Source organism: Mus caroli, unplaced genomic scaffold (genome assembly GCF_978045245.1).
Source record: "Mus caroli unplaced genomic scaffold, Mus_caroli_1 scaffold_17, whole genome shotgun sequence".
In the NCBI taxonomy this organism is placed as follows: domain Eukaryota; kingdom Metazoa; phylum Chordata; class Mammalia; order Rodentia; family Muridae; genus Mus; species Mus caroli.
In genome coordinates this window covers 14,486,921-14,507,424 of record NW_028227272.1, presented here as the reverse complement: position 1 = coordinate 14,507,424, position 20,504 = coordinate 14,486,921, and the positions used below count along the sequence as shown (strand labels likewise).

Here is a 20,504-nt window from a genome sequence, read left to right as displayed (position 1 = left end):
CTCTCTCTCTCTCTCTCTCTCTCTCTCTCTCTCTCTCCCTCCCTCCCTCCCTCCCTCCCTCCCTCCCTCCCTCCCTCCTTCTCTCTCTCCCCTCTCCCTCCCTCTCTCTCATCCCTCCCATGCCCTCTCTTCCTCCCTCCCTCCCATGCTCTCTCTTTCTCTCTCCCTCTCTTTTCTCCTTTCTTTCTTTCTTCCTTCCTTCCTTCCTTCCTCTTTCTTTGCTTTCTTTCTTTCTTTCTTTCTTTCTTTCTTTCTTTCTTTCTTTCTTTCTTTCTTTCTTCTTCCTTCCTTCCTTCCTTCCTTCCTTCCTTCCTCCCTCCCTCCCTCTCTCTCTCTCTCTCTCTCTCTCTTTCTTTTTTTCTTCCTTCCTTCCTTTCTTTTTTGGTTTTGGTTTTTTTGAGACAGGGTTTCTCTGTGGAGCCCTAGATGTCCTAGATCTCACTCTTGAGACAAGACCGACTTTGATCTACCTTCTGAGTGCTGAGACTAAAGGTGTGTGCCACCATGGCCAGCTCTTGCTGATATATCGTGAGGGGCTTTTCCTCTACTTTAAAATTGTCATACTTTTATTTTCATGGTAAAATAAAACAGAAGACATGGGCTGGGTATAGTTGCCTAGCATGTACAAGGCCCTGGGTTTGATCACCAATTTACATGTATAAAATTGAATGTGACAGTCATTCTAGAACTCATGAAGAGTTTGAAGCCAACCTGGACTACCTGAGATAGTATCTCAGAAGAGAATAACCTGTGGCTGTCTAGGGCTCTGCTGACCAATGCTGTAGTGCTCTGCAGCATCCAGCTTCTCAGGAAGTGCACACTGCTGTTGACTTGTACTGTCCACATCCGCTTTCTAGGAGGAGAAACTGAACAGACAGTGCTCTGTACACGTCAGGGCCTCATGGGAATGTGGTACCATGGCCCACATCTGTGCATTCATTTGCTTAACAGCATTCCATGTGCCAAGAGATGTTGGAAGATTATGTTATCACAGAGCTCTCTATTTTGAGGCTTTATTGTTTAAAAAAAAAAAAACAAAACAACAACAACAACCAAAAGACCTTTAAAATTCCTTTTCCTACACTGGAAAAGTGTATCTCTGATTCTAGCATATGGAGTCTCTGCCTTTGCCTGAGGGCCCACAAGCAGGAACTATCCTCTCTGCATAGTCAGACATAGGACACTTGTGTAGCTTTCTTCAAAGGAGAGTCTTCTAGCTCAGTATGCATTGGATTTACAAGCTTGGGTAGAATTGTGGAGATACGCCACTTAGCAGCATAGAAGATTGTTTTTTGTAGAAATTAAAGGTCCCCAACATTTTGAGGGTATGACATATGTCAGATCTTGAGCTAGGTTCTTCATGTTTAGAATCTTGTTAGTTCTCACCGTGGCAGGTCATAATTCCAGCATTTAGCTACTTTTTCAAATGGAAAGGAGCTATAAGGGAGCATGTTGAGGATCAGAATTCAAAGTCAGACAGGATTCTTCTAGAAACCCCTCAGCCTTGCTTTTGTTGCTGGTCTGACAGCCTTGTTCTTTCTCCTGACTGACAGAACCTATCTGTGCATCTTTGACTAGGTTCTGCATCTTGCCTCCATAGCCTACTGAGGAGTCGTTCCTACATTGTTAGCTGAGTAGGTCTTAGGATCTATAGTACTTCCTAACCCTAGACGGCAAGGAAGTGAGTTAGATTGAAGGAAAGAGAGAGGAGAGAAAGGTCAATGCTAAAATAAAAGGTACATTAAAAATTTTGGGTAACTCTCAAAGTATGTTGTGGCTTGGTTGATGGAGCAGATATATGCCAGCCTAAGTCCTCCCAGATTGACTCATCATCCCCTGGTAAGTGCTGGCAAGTGGGGCATGTGTCCCTGAAGCTTTGGCCTCTGCAGTGAAGTCAACTGCAGCAGCATGGGCAATCTGAGATGGGTGCTGGCTAGAGGACCATGGCAGCAGGAGACAGACCAGGCTGTGCTGGGCTGGGCTTGGATTTTTTTATCTTATTTTATTTTGTGTTTGTTTGGGTTTTTTAGTTTGTTTGTTTTTGTTTTTGTTTTTTTCTTGAGACAGGGTTTCTTTGTGTGGCCCTAGCTGTCCTGGAACTTGCAGCTCATTCTATAAGCCAGGTTGGCTTTGAGATTTCCCCTGTCTCTGCCGCCTGAGTGCTAGGATTAAAGGTGTGGACCACCACCATGCCTGGCTGGGTTTTTTTGTCTAATTTTTGTTTAGTTCTGTTTTGTTTTGTCTTAAGCACATTCACTTTTGCTTGTCTACTCAGGGGACAAAGGCCCTGAGAATACTTAAGGGAGAGATATCAGGGGAGAAAGCCCTGGTGGAGGCCTCCCTTTTGGCCATCAGTATAACTGTCTGATCTCAGCCCTTCCTGTGAAAAACTCCCCACTTTAAAAAGGGCTAGGACAGCACCATCCATATTGTCTGTCTGTGATACATGGTGAATGTTGGCTAGCAAGACCATGGCAAGAGTGTTCCTTGATTCTCTGGAGTGGGATTCCATGGTTCAGGCTCAGTTCTGGTTCAGGAACAAGGGCAAATGTAAGTGCTAGATGCATGCAGATGGTGAGAGAGGGGCAGCATCCACGTCGCCAGCCTGTCTGAGGTTCTGGGGCTCCCCTGAATTCCCACTTTCTTGGGCTTCCTTCCCAGCCATGCTGACAGTTCCCACTGTCTACCCTCACCATTGCTGGAGCACTGCTGTTTATAGTGCCTGCCTTTGCTGTCCCTGTGAGCTTCTAGCTCTGTGACCCTGACAAGTGACTTCACTGTGGTCACCAGTGCTCCTGCTTGTAACATGCAAGTGACAAATGGTTTGCAAGGTGTGATGGTTTGTATGTGCTTGGCCCAGGGAGTGGCACTGTTAGGAAGTGTGGCCCTGTTGGAGTAGGTGTGTCACAGTGGGTGTGGGCTAAGTGGATTAAGGAACCCACATAAAACCAGAGACACTGAAACTTATAGAGGAGAAAGTAGGGAAAAGCCTCGAAGATATGGGTACAGGGGAAAAATTCCTGAATAGAACAGCAATGGCTTGTGCTGAAAGATCGAGAATCGATAAATGGAACCTCATAAAGTTGCAAAGCTTCTGCAAGGCACAAGACACCGTCAATAAGACAAAAAGACCACCAACAGATTGGGAAAGGATCTTTAACTATCCTAAATCAGATAGGGGACTAATATCCAATATATATAAAGAACTCAAGAAGGTGGACTCCAAAAAATCAAATAACCCCATTAAAAAATGGGGCTCAGACTGAACAAAGAATTCTCACCTGAGGAATGGCAGAGAAGCACCTGAAAAAATGTTCAACATCCTTAATCATCAGGGAAATGCAAATCAAAACAACCCTGAGATTCCACCTCACACCAGTCAGAATGGCTAAGATCAAAAATTCAGGTGACAGCAGATGCTGGCAAGGATGTGGATAAAGAGGAACACTCCTCCATTGTTGGTGGGATTGTAAGCTTGTACAACCACTCTGGAAATCAGTCTGGCGGTTCCTCAGAAAATTGGGCATAGTACTACCGGAGGATCCCACAATACCTCTCCTGGGCATATATCTAGAAGATGTTCCAACAGGTAAGGAGTACACATGCTCCACTATGTTCATAGCAGCCCTATTTATAATAGCCAGAAGCTGGAAAGAACCCACATGCCCCTCAACAGAGGACTGGATACAGAAAATGTGGTACATTTACAAAGTGGAGTACTACTCAACTATTAAAAAGAATGAATTTATGAAATTCCTAGGCAAATGGATGGACCTGGAGGGCATTATCCTGAGTGAGGTAACCCAATCACAAAGGAGCTCACACAATATGTACTCACTGATAAGTGGATATTAGCCCAGAAACTTAGGATACCCAAGATATAAGATATAATTTGCTAAACGCATGAAACTCAAGAAGAACGAAGACCAACGTGTGGACACTTTGCCTCTTCTTAGAATTGGGAACAAAACACCTATGGAAGGAGTTACAGAGACAAAGTTTGGAGCTGTGACAAAAAGGATGGACCATCTAGAGACTGCCATATCCAGGGATACATCCCATAATCAGCTTCCAAACGCTGACACCATTGCATACACTAGCAAGATTTTGCTGAAAGGACCCAGATATAGCTGTCTCTTGTGAGACTATGCCGGGGCCTAGCAAACACAGAAGTGGATGCTCACAGTCAGCTATAGGATGGATCACAGGGCCCCCAATGGAGGAGCTAGAGAAAGTACCCAAGGAGCTAAAGGGATCTGCAACCCTATAGGTGGAACAATATTATGAACTAACCAGTACCCCGGAGCTCTTGACTCTAGCCGCATATGTATCAAAAGATGGCCTAATCGGCCATCACTGGAAAGAGAGGCCCATTGGTCTTGCAAACTTTATATGCCCCAGTACAGGGGAACGCCAGGGCCAAAAAGTGGGAGTGGGTGGGTAGGGGAGTGGGTGGGAGGGTATGTGGGACTTTTGGGATAGCATTGGAAATGTAAATGAGGAAAATATCTAATAAAAAATATTTTTAAAAAAAAAGAGTTACCTTGGTCATGGTGTCTGTTCACAGCAGTAAAAACGCTAACTAAATTGGTACCAGCATAGTAGAATATTCCTGTGATAATCTGACTGTGTTTTAGGGAGAAAAGACTGTGGAAGGACTTTGGAACTTTGGACTAGAAGAGCCATTGGGTGTTAAGAGCTCTGTGGGATGTTCTGTAGAAGCCTGGAAGATAATATAAAAAACAGTGCAAACGATAGAGGCCTGGCTTGTGAAATTTCAGAGGGAAGATTAAAGACTTATCCGGGCCATTGATATTTTGATTGTGAAGATTCTGAGGGTTTTTTTTGGTTAGCTGTGGCTGAAGAATCAGGCTGAAACCTTTGCATTGCTGGGACTATTGATGCTGGTTAGCTGGAGCTAAGAAATTAGTAGTGATTAAGAAGAGATCAGCATCACTAAGGTGAAATCTTCTGGGAAGTGTATCCTGAGAGCACAGAAAAGCTGTGTTCCAGAGATAGCCAAGGTTGTACCTCGTGCTGCAGCTGTACTTGGTAATGTGTAAGAGTTACGCAGATGGTACTGGTTTTGAAGGCATGAAGGGGTCATGAAGAACAACTGAGGCTCGGCACTGTGAGAGGCCATGGAAGGCCATTGGTGAAGGTGCAGCCTTAGTTGCAGTTGATGACCCAGGACTGAAGGTCATGCAAAGGAGTTGAGGCTTGGCACCATGAAGAGAGCCTATGAGAAGCTATAGGTGAAGCCTAGTTGCAGCAGAAGACAACAGTGTTTTGGAGATGTCAGTACCATGAGATGGCCACCAAGAACAGCAGCAGCAGTGGAGTACAGGTAGTTGGAGCCCAGAAGACAAGGTGTGTGCTACAAAAGACAGAGCTGGGCTTGCCCAAGCCCTTGGAGGAGCCCAGAAGATTGTGAGTTTGGTTAGAGTTTGATTTTGCTTTTGATTGTGACTGTGCCCTGATATTTTTCCCTCTTGAAGAAAGTCTTTTAGTGGAGCCCACATTTAAGAGACTTTGTAAAAAGACTTTGAATTTTAAAAGAGATTGGATATTTTAAAGGGATTGAAATTTTAATATGTAAGAATTTATAAAGACTTTTAAAATTATTTAGTTATTTAAAATATAAATATACATATAAAGTTATTTAGATCTTGGGGATGAATAAGGAAGTAAGGGTGGAGGCTAGTGACATGTTTGTGTGTCAAGTTGACAAGGGGTCAGTTGTACTGGCTAGTTTTGTGTCAACTCGACACAAGCTTGAGTTATCACAGAGAAAGGAGCTTCAGTTGAGGAAATGCCTCCATGAGATCCAACTGTAAGGCATTTTCTCAATTAGTGATCAAGGGGGAAGGGCCCCTGGTGGGTGGGACCATCCCTGGGCTTGTAGTCTTGGTTCTATAAGAGAGCAGGCTGAGCAAGCCAGGGGAAGCAAGCCAGTAAGGAACATCCCTCCATGGCCTCTGCATCAGCTCCTGCTTCCTGACCTGCTTGATTTCCTTGGTGATGAACAGCCATGTCCTTTCCTCCCCAGTTTGCTTCTTGGTCATGGTGCTTTGTGCAGGAACAGAACCTGACTAAGACACCAGGGGTTCTGTCAGGAGCTCATCCCTGAGGTGAGCCACGCTGGCATTGATAGCAGCTGTGATAGGCCCATGCTTGGGTCATAGGACGTGACCTGAGAGAGCACAGCCTCCTTCCCCAACAGCACAAGCCCCAGGAGCCAGTAACCCCCCTCTGGTTCTTCCCCACACCCTTGCTCTTGCTAGGTCACTTCTGTATAGAGATAGCCTTTGGGCTGCTGCTTTGTACCAGGGATATCTGTGGTGACTAGGACTTGAGGAACCTGGCACTGACTCCTAGAAGGTTCTTCTAGGACCTGGCATTCCTGATCATAGAGGTGAATGGTGCCTCGCCTTGGTTTGTTCTTACTGTTCTAAATCCTTCCACTGCCCCCAACCCAGCTGACCTGTCCTGGGGTAGCCAAAGAATCCAGGCAGACCCACATACTGGTTCTTCTTCTGGAAGTCCCAGACCTAGTGAAGTGCTGGTGAGATTTGCTGGGGCACTCACATGCTATTTATGATGGATCTGGATGGGCCTTGTGTATAAATAGACTGCGTGCATCTGGACTACAGAGGCCTTGAAGAAGAAGTTTCTAGATTATGTTAGGGGAAGAGAATCATGACACTGGAGTCCAGATTTCCCAATAAGGGAGAGACCCTCTTGTCCCCAACAGCATGACCCTTTGCCTGGGTCCTGGGACGTTCCCTATATTCTAGGCTTCTCTGTCTCTCACATTCCACTGATTATTGCTCTTTTGTGTCTTAGACCAATGTAGCATTTCTTGGACAGCTGCTTTGACCTCTACTATGTCCTCAACAAGGACAAATGGTATCAAAGTCCTGTGCCCAAGTATGGGTGGGGTTTTTTTTTTTTTTTTTTGGTTTTTTTGGTTTTTTCGAGATAGGGTTTCTCTGTATAGCCCTGGCTGTCCTGGAACTCACTTTGTAGACCAGGCTGGCCTCGAACTCAGAAATCCGCCTGCCTCTGCCTCCCAAGTTCTGGGATTAAAGGCATGTGCCACCACCGCCCCGCCCAAGTATGGGTGTTAAAGTGGGACGTGAACTGCGAGAATTCTTCCTACTGTATGGCCCTGTTCAGGCCTGCAGCCCTCTGGGTATCTAATGTAGTAGACCTGAGCCTTAAACTAGAGCCAAAGAACAGCTGCCAGGGACAGCTTCTGCATCCAGTATCAGGTACAGGTAGGCAGTTGGGACAGAGAAAGAGAAGGGTTTCCAGGGCCTCTTGGGAATGTATAAGGGTCAAGAACCCACTATAAGGAAGGCCTGGCCAACAGGACAGAGCTTTAGACCGAGCCTTTGTTGGTACCATCTGCATGGAACTATATGGTCCTGGGACTTTGGGACACAGGTTGATCCCAAGCAGGTTTTATATTGTGACATATGCCTGCCTGCCCTGGTATCCTTAGATTCATAGTGCATCCCAGCACCAAACGTGTCCTGGGTATGGATAGAAGAAACCTGAACATTTGTTGAGCTCCTTCAAGTCAGAGTGAGTCTGCTAGAAGAGAGGCTGGCATGACTATCCCATAGCCAGAGCCTGAACCCACACTCCTTCCCACAGGCGGTTATGGCATTGTCCGATCCACCTTTTTATTTAAAATATTTTATTTTAACTGTGTATGTGTTTGTATGTGGAGTTGGGGATGTACACCTGAGGGCAGTGCCTACAGAAACCAGAAGGTGGCATTAGGGTCTCTGGAGCTAGAATTATAGGTGGGTGTGAGCTGCTCCAGGTGGGGTCTGTGAGCTGTTTCTGAATGGCCAAGCAGGCCACTGTGGCAGGCCACGTGTCTTCTGTGACCTGACCAGTGTGGGGTGAGGAGTGCAGGTGTCGTTTTTCCTAAGATCCCACTCAGAGATGGTGTAGGAAGATGTGGAGGTGTGTCCCCACACGCCACCAGCACCTGCTACCTTGGGAGAGGCACCTGATTGACTTGCTCTGCAGAACTGGCTGGCCACTGAGCTGTGAAAGGCAGGCTGAAGGGGTTGCTTGGTACACAGTGATTGACTGGGGACCTTTGGAGTTGGTGGCCTCTAGGCTGGCCCAGGATGGCAAGAGGCCAACAGGCAGCTGTCTTCTCCTTCTAGAACTGCAATCCTTTCTTTGATGAAAGGTGGGAGTACACACCCTGTCTCTTTGCCTGGCTCTATGGTGTCAGTCCTTGGAGTGCTTACAGAAACCCAGTTCTGCCTTTGCTAACGGTGGTGCAGTCAGCCCTGTTTCTGTTGTCTGAGGTGCCTTGAGAGCAGAGGGCACGCTGGCTCTGTGGACAACGCCAGGCCTCTGAGGTTGTAGGTGCTCTGAGCCCAGGGGTCTTTGATATAAGTCATTCACCCCTTCAGATAAGCTCTGCCAGACTAGACGGGTGCTGTGGAGCCAGTGCATTCCCCCTCATGGATATGCGTGTGGCTCCTTGGGCACCTCACCCCAATTACGATGAGGTGTAGCAGCAGCATCTGCACAGCCAGAGCCACTTTGACCAAGGCCTTGTCCTTGGAGCTGTCATCCTGGGAGACTCATGAAGGCACTGAGGAAGACTGTCTTCTGGGATAGCAGGGGAGGGTCTTTACTGGCCCTCAGAAAAGAGTTTCCTAGGTTAGGCAGAATAGGACAGAACATAGGGCCTTCCGAGGCTCCCTCCTTGTACACCAGTGCTTGAGAAGCAGGCCATTACCATATCTATACCAGCCCAGAAACCTGAAATTTTTGTGGCTCCCACCAAGGAGCCAGGCTACCTACCTGGCCTTTCTTCTAGCCCCTTGGATACCATGTGTTATGTGGGCCCAGAGGTAAGGCTTGTGCCTGAGTGAAGGAAATAAGGGTGGATAAGATGGGATGTCAGAGCAGTGGGGAGTTTGTACAGGGGGTGTGTGTAGCATGGACCTGGCTAAGTCTCTCCACTTCCAGGTCAGCCAAAGCAGCCTCACCATGCTGTCCTCACCGTCACCAGGCCAGCAGGTGCAGACCCCACAGTCGATGCCCCCTCCCCCACAGCCATCCCCACAACCTGGCTCACAGCCCAACTCTAATGTCAGGTAGGCTGCTGGGATGCACCCTTCCCCCAACCTCCTTCACCCCATTTGGCCTTAGGGCTGGCATCGTGTTCTGGGCTCAGACCTGCTTTTATTCACTTGGCTGCAGCTCCGGCCCTGCCCCATCTCCCAGCAGCTTCCTGCCTAGCCCCTCACCACAGCCTTCTCAGAGCCCAGTGACAGCACGCACCCCACAGAACTTCAGCGTTCCTTCCCCAGGACCTTTAAACACCCCTGGTAAGTTGGGCCTGGGCTGGGTAGGCAGCTTTACAAGGTGCCTAAATCCTCTTCCCTCCCAAGGGCTCAGATTGGGTAAAGGGCTCATGGGACCCTCACATCTTCTGTGACACCTGCCCCACAGGTTGTAGCCACCAATCTTACCCACCCTGTCCCCTATAGTGAACCCCAGCTCTGTCATGAGCCCAGCTGGCTCCAGCCAGGCTGAGGAGCAGCAGTACCTGGACAAGCTGAAGCAACTGTCCAAGTACATCGAGCCCCTGCGACGCATGATCAACAAGATCGACAAGAATGAAGGTAAGCTAGCCAAGAGCAGGATGGGGCTGGACACCCAAGGCCTGTTCTTAGTGTCCCTTTCCTTCCCAGACAGAAAAAAGGACTTAAGTAAGATGAAGAGCCTGCTGGACATCCTCACTGACCCCTCGAAGCGGTGAGCACTGGCCCAGGGCTCTGGGCAGGGCTGTGTTGTACCACAGCTCACACAGGGTCCCCAAGACTTGGTGACAGTATGGATCTAATCAAAGGACCAACAGCACTCTGTGACCATGCCTGAGGCTCAGGTGACTTTACAAATGAGGTGTGCAGGGAAACTTCACCCCTCCCAGCACCTTTCCAGCACCCACCTTTCAAGGAGTTGTGGTCCTCACACTTTCACCTGTGGCTGTCATAGCCTGGCTCATGAGTCACAATGCTAGGTGCTGATTTGTAGTGTCCCCTCCCTTCAGTTAGACATGACAAGTTAGCTGAATCTGCCCTGATCTCTTCCTGGCTGCCCACTGACCTTTGACAGACAGCTTTGCCTCACTCCCCCTGTGGGCTGTAGGCTCAGCTGTAGCTGTGTGTACTAGTTGTATAGATGAACCCAAATGGAGCCTGGAAAAGCTCGTGGATGTCAGTAGGCTGCCAGGCTGCCAACTCCTGCCCACCAGCCATAGATAGGGTGCTGCTAACACCGCTGTTCAGGGCTATACCTGCTGAGTGCCACGGCTCAGCACACCTTAGGCTCTGCTGTCCTTCAGTGGTCACTGCTGAATGGGACCTGATACAGCTAATCAGTCTTCCAGGCCCTCTTAGGTTGGATCCCTAGAGGCACAGGGCCAAGCTGTGGCACAAGCTGGTCCTGCTGAGAATGAGGCCTTCTGTGCCTCCTGTTCTGAAAGAAGCTAGTGGGCTAGTGGGATTGTTTGTTTGTTTGTTTGTTTGTTTGTTTGTTTTTTAAGACAGGGTTTCTCTGTATAGCCCTGGCTGTCCTGGAACTCACTGTGTAGACCAGGCTGGCCTCGAACTCAGAAATCCGCCTGCCTCTGCCTCCCGAGTGCTGGAATTAAGGGCGTGCGCCACCACTGCCCAGTGCTACTGGGATTCTTGTGACAGTTTCCAGTGGCTGAGGCCCAAGAAGCTATGAGGTGGTGGTCGGGACAAGAGTTACCTACTCTGTCCCTCCAGCAGATGTCAGCTCATGTGCCTTCCCCTCAGGTGTCCCCTGAAGACCCTGCAAAAGTGTGAGATTGCCCTGGAGAAGCTCAAGAATGACATGGCAGTGGTGAGTGGACGCCAAGACCCGCCCTGCTAGAAGGAGGCTTTATGGTCAGGAGTTAGCACTTCTAAAGACAGGACCTGTCAGGATTCTAGCCACCCACCCCATTCCCTGAATCTGCAGTTGTGTTTGGGCCCCAGCATGGGGGAGGGGAGCACTAGGATGGGGGAGAGGCTGCAAGGCTGGGAATCCATTGAAGCGGCAGCCAGTGTGCATGCTTGTCAGGGTGGAGCCTTTAGGCGAAGCCTCTGGAGCTTGAGTGCTGATGAGGACCTGAGGTTTGGAAGACTCCTCAGAATGGATGAGGCCTTGAGCCCATACCACTGACCCGTTCTATTTTGTCTCTAGCCCACACCCCCACCACCCCCAGTTCTTCCAACCAAACAGCAGGACCTGTGCCAACCACTCCTAGATGCAGTCCTGGCCAACATCCGTTCACCTGTCTTCAACCATTCCCTGTACCGCACATTTGTGCCAGCCATGATGGCCATCCATGGCCCACCTATCGTGTATGTACACTCAGGTTGAGCCTAGTGATAAGCAGCAGCCCAGAGGCTGTGTGACATCTGCATAATCACTTGGGTCGATTCCTCCAGGTCGCCAGTGGTGTGTTCCCGGAAGCGCCGGTTTGAGGAGGATGAGCGGCAGAGCATACCCAATGTGCTGCAAGGTGAAGTGGCAAGGCTGGATCCCAAGTTCCTGGTGAACTTGGACCCTTCTCACTGCAGCAACAACGGTACTGTCCACCTGATCTGCAAGCTGGGTGAGTGGCCAGGGTCGGGGATGGGGTGGTTTGCCATACCTGCTCACTGCTGCTCTGTCTCACTTGGCATTCCTCAGGGCATCCCTCCCACAACTCCCCAGATCCTCCAGTCCCCGACCCTATGCATTTATTTATCTTTCTTCACAAAAGTAGCCGTGGTCCTGGGGCAACCATTGGCAGCATTCTCTCTGCACAAGGTGTTTGCTGCCTTTGGAAGCCTGAGGATGTAGAGGCCTCTAGGTCTGTAGCAGGCTTCATTGGAACCCTGTAGAGTGTAGAGAGCCTTTTTAGGAGCAGGGGTGAGGTGGGCAGGGTTGTGTTGGTGTTTGCCAGGCTGTCAGCCAGGTCACATGAGCAGTTTTGTGTCACAGATGATAAGGACCTCCCTAGTGTGCCACCACTGGAGCTCAGTGTGCCTGCTGACTACCCTGCCCAGAGCCCAATGTGGATCGACCGTCAGTGGCAATATGGTAGGTGAGCCTAGAGGAGCCATCCAGGGACCCAATGGACAGAGTAGGTTGGACAGATGGAAGGGCCCCTGTGTCTTCTGCCGTTTGCATACAACAGCTCCAAGGCACCTGTCAAGTGGGGGAGGGTAGTCACGTTCATGACATTCCTTTGAAGCACTACAAACTGTCCCAGGGCCACCTGGGCACTCATGTAGGTCTGTCTGTGTGATAGTCTCTTGGGTGAGAACAGTACCTGGGTTCTATTGGCACATAGCAGGGACCATCTGGGGCCCTAGACTCCATAGAAATCCCAGCTCTTAACTGAAAGTTTGACTGGAAAATCCCATCACTGTGAGGTGCAAGAGACTAAGCAGTGGTGTACCTTCCCAGAAGTGCTCTAGGAGCCGGCCTAGGTGGTTGCTGTCTTGCCAGGCTCAGCACTCACAACTGCTGCTATATTGCAGATGCCAACCCCTTTCTGCAGTCAGTGCACCGGTGCATGACCTCCAGGCTGCTGCAGCTCCCTGACAAGCACTCGGTCACAGCGCTGCTCAACACCTGGGCCCAGAGCATCCACCAGGCCTGCCTCTCAGCTGCCTAGCAAACTGGAACTTCAGGACTGCCAGCAGCCCTTCTGGCTAAAGATCTCACACCGCCTACCAGACATTACTAGGTGTTGGCTTCTTAGAGGGCCTGGGTTAGGTTAGCTTTCCTGCTTTTACCTTCTTTGGTGGGGACCTGCCAGCTGTTTCCCATTCTTGTGCAGTATTGACTGGGCAGCTGTGAAGCTGGCTGCTTGAGGGCCTGGCGGTTTCCCCAGAAGGTTTTCCATTGGTTTGGTTTGTTTCGTTATTTTTTGGTTTTTGTTTTTGCAGAGGTCAGGCCCCACACTTCCTCCAGCCTTTCTGGGCTTCCACGCCCACTCAGCAGCATGAGAACTCAGGGCCCCATCAAAGCATCTCTGTGTTGCAATACATTGTACTCATATGTGGAGAATGTGCAGGACATAGGAAACCCTCACTATATACACAGTTCTCCAGCCACACTGGGGCTCAGGCGTGCCTCCTAAGGCATGTGGACACATCACAGGAACATGTCTGAATCCAGGGCACACATTTCAGTTTGGAAGAAAGACCAATAGGGCATCCGCAGGTTCTCTGCCACCAGCAGAACCTCCACTTTCTGGGCCTCCTCAGTCATGTGAGGAGGAGAACCAGCTGGGGCAGGGGGCTGTCCCTGACATTCCTGCGCCAATCTTGGGTGAAGGGCTGTCAGTGCTATGATACACAGGCAGATAGGCAGATACTGTCACTGGGACCCACCAGCCTCAACACCATATTCTCTTATTCTCTGTACTGCCACCAACTGTGTGGGTTTCCTTCAGAATACTGCAGATGGCACTCGCCACACTGGGCAGCAATGGGGAGCACTCTGGTGAAAATTCCCCTTTTTATATGTGCACTACTCTGTCATATGATTCTTATAATAAATTTATTATTCCTGTGTTTGTCAGGAGTTTATTGCATCTACCTTTTTGCAAGTCTGAGCCCATCTTGGAAAACCTTGGACTTCATCCACTTTCTGACATTGTATCATGATTCCTGCCCAGGCCCTGGTCTGATTCTAATGAGGGAGTGGGCAGTGGCATTGTGAGGTCTGTGCTGCAGGAGGAGTAGGCCCAGGCTGACCACTTCCAGAAGTGCATAGCTGTGGGGGACAGGTCTCTCCCAGTCATCATCCTGTGAGGCCTCAGGCACCCCAGTCCAGCATGAATGTTACAGCATTGGGTGTCCAGGCAACACTGTCTTATTCCCAGTGTCCATGTGCCCAGCAGAAGGCAGCCTTCAGGCCAGCCAAGTAACAAAGCCAGGTGGCCCAGAATGCCACTTCGGATAGCTGGTCACAGTACCCCTAGGATCCACCAGCCTTGGCTGCCTAGACAGGGCACTTCAGAGTAGCAGGGACACTTGCATGAAGAAGGACGCTTAGGACTAGGAGAAACAATTTTATTTTCAGTCTACAGGTAGGAGAGTAACATTCTATTATGTGCCTTTGCATAAATGCAGGAATAATAAAATAGAGAAAATAGACAGTCTCCTCATTTCTGAGAGCAAGTGCTTTTATCTGTCGTGGGTTCTGTCTGTTTTGGAATTGCGTGTGGCTGCGAAATAGGGTTGGTGTGAGCCACTATCAAGAGAGGATGGCCGGGCTCCAGGGCGCCGGCTCAGCAGCACAGAGCGGTGCAGGCGGCGGCTCTGCACGACTTGCAGCCTTTTCTGCCGCTCAGCAAAGTTGTTCTTCAGGCTCTGTTTCAATGCAGGCAGGATGCCGCGCTCTGCAGCAGGCATTGGGCTCAGAATTAGGCTAGGGTGGAGAACAAAAGAATGTCTGCCAGCTGCCTCAAGGGTGCCCTGCACCAACAGCTGGGCTGGGAGCAGGGTCTGCCTTTTTTTCTGGACATCCTTGCCTCCTGTCCCTTGTGGCACTAAGCTGTGGGGGCAAACACTCCCTGTGCCTGGGACTCACCACTTCTTACTAAGGCTCTTGGAGGTGACCTTGGGAAACTGCATGGAGTCCTGGTCCCTGAGAAAGGAAGTTAGTCGTGAGGGCCACACCCCCTCTAGGCTAGGGCAGGGTACTGGGTACAAGGCACTCACTTTGGAGAGCCCAGCCCAGCCTCCTCAGCTGCAGCTTTGGGCCTTTGGTTCCCTTCCAGGAGTGACTTGAGGTGCCGTAGCTGAAAGGCAGGGAGAGGCGTGTTGGGTACAACAGTGTCCTGTGCCACTGGCATTCAGGGTCATGTGCCTGCCCAGGGCCTCACCTCCTGGGCCTGCAGGAGGTTGGCGTTCCACAGCTGACGGATGACCACCTCACACTGCTGCACTGTGGTGGGCTTGCGCAGGTGCGGGGGCAGGCTCATTAAGGGGGCCATCCCTGTCCCTTGCCGGCCATGGCTGCCCCCCACCAACGTGGCCCCTGAATTAGAGGGCTCTGCATCCTCGTCTCTGAAACATTACAGCAGCCCAGAGGCGACCTGTGGGAGTGGTCTAGCCACCCACCCACCTCCTCCCTGGGGCAGCACCCATGCCTGCCAGTGTGGAAGAGGCCTGTTTCCATTGCCCACTAGCCAGGGTTCTCTAGAGCCAGCTGTGACCTGGGTCTGTCTCTTCGCCCCCTATGTTGAAGAAGCAACCCCATCCAGCTTGTTTCTTGCCCAGAGTAGCTCCTGGACTTGGGACTGCAGAGTCTTGGTTGCACTACTAGGGAATGGGTTACCAAGAGCTTGGTCCTGCTCTGTACTTCTCACCCATGCCTCCCAAAGATAGACTGATCAGACACAGGCCAGCCCAGCCCAGGAATCCAACTCTGGTTTTGGTTTTTGTTTTCAAAGACAGGTGTGGTGGTACACAGAGGCAGAGGCAGGTGGCTTGCTGAGGCTAAAAGCCTTAAGAGTAAGCTCCAGGCCAGCCAGGACTGCATCCTAAGAACTTGGTTGCCCCTCCAACCCTTCTCCAAGCAAACACAGAAGACCAAGTCACTTTGTCTCTTGGTTTCTTCTCTAAGAAAACAGTAATTTAGGGGTTTCCATTGGTCCCCTGTAGGTGAAGTTAGCCAGGGGTCTCTGCAGGACCCCCAGGAGAGAGAGTAAAGCAGTACTCAGCATATGGACGGCAGCCTGGCAGCTCCCTGCTCCCTGAACCCCATTTCCCCAAGGTAGCCTGCTGGTCCCAGGGTGGAAACCTACTAAGGGTAAGCTTGGGGCCCTTGGGGTGCAGGCCTGGTCCTCAGGTGCAAGCAGGCCTTACTTGGCCTGTCCCTGAGCCCCAGGGACTCTGTCCAGCTTGCTGCTGTGGGACAGGGCAGCACTGCTGAGTGACTGCTCTTCCAGGTCTGTCTTTTGGAGGGCTTCAGACTTCAGCTCTTGTTTCTTGAAGGAGCTGGGCTGGGGCCTGGTCTTGCCTTGAGAGTTGGCTGCAGGGCACACCAACAGGGCTATCACTAAAGGCCTTGAGAGCCACAGGCCCATTCTCTAGGATCAACCAATGTACCCAGGAAGCCCTGACCATGCATCAGTTCCCTCTGCTGTACTGAACACTCCGAGGAGGGCTGCAGAGAAGAAAGCGTAGAGTGAAGCTTGTGGTGGTACCTGCTGCTTGTGTCAGAAAAGCCCCAGTGGGGGCTGCTGCCTTCCATCCGGGGTAGAACAAACTGTAGGTCCTGGCATCTGGGCTGCTGCTAGTGAAGTTGTGTAGCCTCCCAGAGGAGGTGAGTGGGAGAAGAGGCTCTGTTTATTTTGTCCCTGAAATGTCATGGGTAGGGTGGGGGTGGGGGGGGCCCTTGGTAGAGTACATACCCTCCTCCCAGGAGAAAATAGGGGCTTGGAAGGTACTTGAGTTCCTTTGTTAATGGCTTGGCTACTCACTCACTACCCTACCTGGGTGGGCCTGCTACATCATCTGGCTGTGCTACACTGACAGCCAGGCCTTGTCTTGCTTGTAGAGCGTCCCCTCAAGGACTCCTGGCCCAGTCTCCTTCTTGGTTGTTTCTGTACATAGGATATCAGGGCCACCCCCTTTGCGAAAGAGGGTTTTCAACTCTAGGCAACACCTCCCGCTGACTGCCCAGCCTGGGCCCTGGCTCACCGGACATCGTGGAATTGGAGGTGGACTTGCCAGAGTGAAGGCTCCATGTGGAGATGCTGCCTGTGGGAAGATGCAGGGCTCAGCCTGTTACCTGGCCCTCCATGTTTGAGCAGGGCTGTTCTCCATACAGGGAGTGTGCTAAGAAACCCCTCACTCAAGTGTAAGGAACCAGCGGTACAGGGCTGGGGGACCAGAGGCAGGCACCACAGCAGCCATCAACCTACCAGGGGATGGGGCTGCCCAGGAGTTGTGCTCAGCAGAGGGAGGGAGGGAGGGAGGGTATGCAGCCTCCTCACTGTCCCTACTGCACACACGTCATGCCTTTGGTGTTGAGAGCAAACAAGCAAGCTGTGGCTGGGAAAGTGCCACCTGTCCAAGTGCCCAGAGCGGGTCTCTTCAGGGTTAGCATGCAGGGCTCCCTGCTGCCAGATAGGCTTGAGTGGTAACTCCCTGCAAGTCCTACCTTTTTTCTGAGGCTTCTCATTCATGATTAGCTTGTAGTGGAGATCTGAAAGCAAACAAATATCCTCATCACACTTAAACCCTACAGCCGCTCGGAGCACAACTGTGGCCTGCTCTTTGGGTCCCACCAGCTTTTTCCACCAACCCTTTACCTCAGGCATCTCAGACCAGAAATGCCTCTAGCTGATCCCTGTCATCCCCAACACCTGCAAGGTGCCCATCCATTAGGCCAGGCAGGGGCAGGGCTGCAGGGCTGCTGAAGTGAGACAGGATGGCTGGCTAGCCTTCCAGGAGCCCCTGGCAATGGTAAGGTAAGTGGGGTATGACATGGGGCTGGTCAGTCAGACATGGGGTGAGTCTCAAGCAGAGCCCTAATGTAATAAGATGCCCAGGGAGAGAATCATTGGCAACCCCGGTAAAGACAACACCAGAAAGAGGGAGAAACCAAGGCACAGGTCATGGAGTGGTGGGGAAGCAGAGGAACCCTAGCTGAGATGTAGACAGAGTGAAAAGCAGTTATGTCACAGGGTGGCCTGAAGTTCTGAGTAGGCCTTGCGGGTGGGGATCAGGGGTGGAGCAGCATCCTGGCAATCCCTGCCCCAAATCTGGATGTGCTTAGTTGGTGACCCATTTACTGGAATTTGCTGTGTGCTGTTTAACTTCAGCAACAGTTTTAAATAATGAGCCGGACTACACCCTGCCCTGCACAGAGTGCACAGGAGGGTCAGCGTTCATTTGGGCTGGTGGGCACAGGAGGACTGTGCCTATCGGCAGGCCCTACCGAAGAGAAGCCTCCCGCATCCTTCCCCGCACCCGGAGACTGTTCAGAGTTGATGGCCGTGACCTTCAGGTTGTAAATGCTGGGCCAGCACCCAGAGGCTCACCCTTATTCTCCCGCTTCAGGTGCTCGATCTCCTCGTGGAGTTTGACTAGCGTCTCCGAGTGCTGCTGCTGTAGGAACTGCAGGCTCTTTTCCAGGTCCAGGATCCGCTTCTGTGCTTCGCTGAACCCGAGCGGAGGCGGCTGCGTCCCCGCGTGCTGCAGGCCGGCGGGAGGGCGCGGGCGTAGGCGGGCCGCACCCCGGGAGCCTGGGGCCGCGGAGCTGAGGGGCCGAGCCCCGGCCGCCAGCCCGGCCCCGCTCATGAAGGCGTCGCCGCCGCTCAGTACTGGCTGCTGGAGCCTGGCACTCGGTCGCCTTGGGAACCGGCGCGCCGGAGAGGGCGGGGCGCGCCGCGGGGCGGGGCCTGCGGCCGCGTTCCGCAAAAACCAAGGCGCCAGACTCTTGAACTGGTCCGGAACAGTAGTTCTTATGAGTGCTGTGTGCGGTGCGTGTGCCTTTGGAGACCAGCGCTCGACGTCGGGTCTCATTCCCCACCTCATAGATTTTGAGAAGAGGTCTGTCTCGTCTTGTGACTAGCTGGGCTGGCCCGTGAACCCCAGGATCTTCCCATTTCCCCGGCTTCCAGCGCTAAAATCCCGGGTTCAATGCGCCTTCCCTCACCACTTCTCATGTGGGTGCTAGGGACCCGAATTTAGGTCCTCTTGCTTGGACAGAAACCACTATACCTTCTGAGCCATCACCCTAGCCCCGCTTGTACTTCTGAACCAGGGTCTCACTCTAGCGCAAACTAGCTTGGAATTCATTGTGTAAAACCGGGATTATAGGTGTATGCCAAAGCACTGGCTTTTAAAGTGGGTCTTAGTCTTTCATTTTAATAGTTCACATTTTTGGATACATAGTAATAGTTTAAAAAATCTTCCAACACTCACTGAATCTTTGTGTATAAATAGAGCTGTCTGAACACACAAGAGAACCGGCCAGCGCACTTCTTTACTCCCAGCACTTGGGAGACAGAGGCAGGTGGAGCTTGGAGAGTTCCGAAGTCAGCCATAGTGAGTTCCAGAACAGTCAGAGCTACACAGTGAGAACATGTCTTCAAGAAAACAAAAGTCCAGTGCTTGCCTTTACCTAGAGAACCCAGCCAGCAGGATTGAAAACAAGAAAGTCCTGGCTTTCTTGGCTTTAGTTTTCTTCATTTATGTGTCCCTGTATGAGTATATACTGTGGGTGTGCATGTGTGAGCATTGAGCCCTGGAGCTGGAATTACAGGCAGCCTTGGGTGTCTGCTGGGAACCAAACTCAGGTTTTCTGGAAGAGCAGGGAGCACTCTTTCTTAACTGCTGGCTCATCTCTTATCCACGTGAAAACTAGGCCACTTACTTTTTTTTTTTAAAGATTTATTTATTATATGTAAGTACACTGTAGCTGTCTTCAGACACTCCAGAAGAGGGCGCCAGATCTCGTTACGGATGGTTGTGAGCCACCATGTGGTTGCTGGGAGTTGAACTCTGGACCTTTGGAAGAGCAGTCGGGTGCTCTTACCCACTGAGCCATCTCACCAGCCCGGCCACTTACTTTTTATGACATGGTAGGTTTGTTTGAGACATAGTTTAGCTATATAGGCCAGGCTGGCTTTAAACTCAAAGAGATCTGCCTCTGCCTCCTTTCTGAATCCTAAGATTAATGCCTGGTTTGGAAACTTAATTTCTAAGAGAAGGCTATGCAAAAGTCACCTTCCAATGGGTCAGTGTTTGACACTTGCCTACCATGTCCATGTCCCAGAGGTCAATCCTTTACATAGCAAAAAGCCTGATCTACATAGATTCCAGGTCAGCAGAGCTACATAGTGAAATCCTGTCTTCAAAACAAACACACACAAATAATAAAAAGATCATTTCAAACTGATCCTTGAAGCTCATACCTATAATCCTAGCCTAGGATGCAAAGTTTCATTACAGACTGCAGTGAGATCTTACCCTAAAAATGAACCAAAACAGGGAGATGGCTTTAGCTGAGCATCCTCTTTTATTTTTTGTTGCTGCGATAAACACTGTGACCAAAAGAAAAGCAAAGTGGGCATCAGAGGATTTATTTTAGCTTATAGGTTAGAGTCTATCATGGACAGATGGCATGAAGGAACTCACGGCAAGGCAGGAGCCTGAAGCAGAAACCAAGAGACTGCTTGGGTTTTCCCCAGCTCACTTTCAGCTACCTTTCTTATACAGCCCAGACCTGCCTGCCTAGGGATGGTACCACCCTAGGTGAATCAAGTTGACAACTGAAAGCTGACAACTGGTGACACTTGCTTTGAGGCCTAACCTAGTTCCATTCCTCAAACCTCTCTGATAGATGGGAGAGCTGACTTCTACTTCTACTCTGACCTATGTGCATACACGGCATGCATGCATGCACTGCACCCCCCCATACTCCCGTAAGTC

At 50.8% G+C, this 20,504-nt stretch overlaps 2 protein-coding genes across 10 annotated transcripts in view; one reads left to right on the top strand and one right to left on the bottom strand.

Annotated features, from left to right (window-relative positions):
* Med15 (mediator complex subunit 15) overlaps positions 1-13,625 on the top strand; it is a 75,476-nt gene extending 61,851 nt beyond the window's left edge. For 8 of the 9 annotated variants that reach the window (XM_021184365.3, XM_029470334.2, XM_021184364.3 and 5 more), the window contains 9 exons: positions 9,010-9,137; positions 9,244-9,371; positions 9,534-9,668; positions 9,738-9,801; positions 10,848-10,914; positions 11,257-11,417; positions 11,505-11,671; positions 12,043-12,141; positions 12,585-13,625. In XM_021184365.3, the coding sequence (XP_021040024.1) occupies positions 9,010-9,137; positions 9,244-9,371; positions 9,534-9,668; positions 9,738-9,801; positions 10,848-10,914; positions 11,257-11,417; positions 11,505-11,671; positions 12,043-12,141; positions 12,585-12,721 (1,086 nt within the window). In that variant the 3' untranslated portion in view covers positions 12,722-13,625. Of the gene's footprint in view, positions 1-9,009; positions 9,138-9,243; positions 9,372-9,533; positions 9,669-9,737; positions 9,802-10,847; positions 10,915-11,256; positions 11,418-11,504; positions 11,672-12,042; positions 12,146-12,584 lie in introns of all 9 variants that reach the window. The other variant, XM_021184367.2, reaches the window with a different exon arrangement.
* Positions 13,626-14,125: 500 nt separating this feature from the next.
* On the bottom strand, positions 14,126-18,414 carry Ccdc74b (coiled-coil domain containing 74B). Its single transcript, XM_021185173.2, has 8 exons — positions 18,110-18,414; positions 17,227-17,271; positions 16,764-16,823; positions 15,927-16,092; positions 14,942-15,125; positions 14,778-14,857; positions 14,647-14,703; positions 14,126-14,484 (listed from the first exon to the last, which is right to left on the bottom strand). Exons 1-8 carry the CDS (start codon positions 18,366-18,368, stop codon positions 14,241-14,243), a joined length of 1,095 nt encoding a protein of 364 aa, XP_021040832.1. The 5' UTR covers positions 18,369-18,414; the 3' UTR covers positions 14,126-14,240.
* Between the last annotated feature and the right edge of the window lie 2,090 nt (positions 18,415-20,504).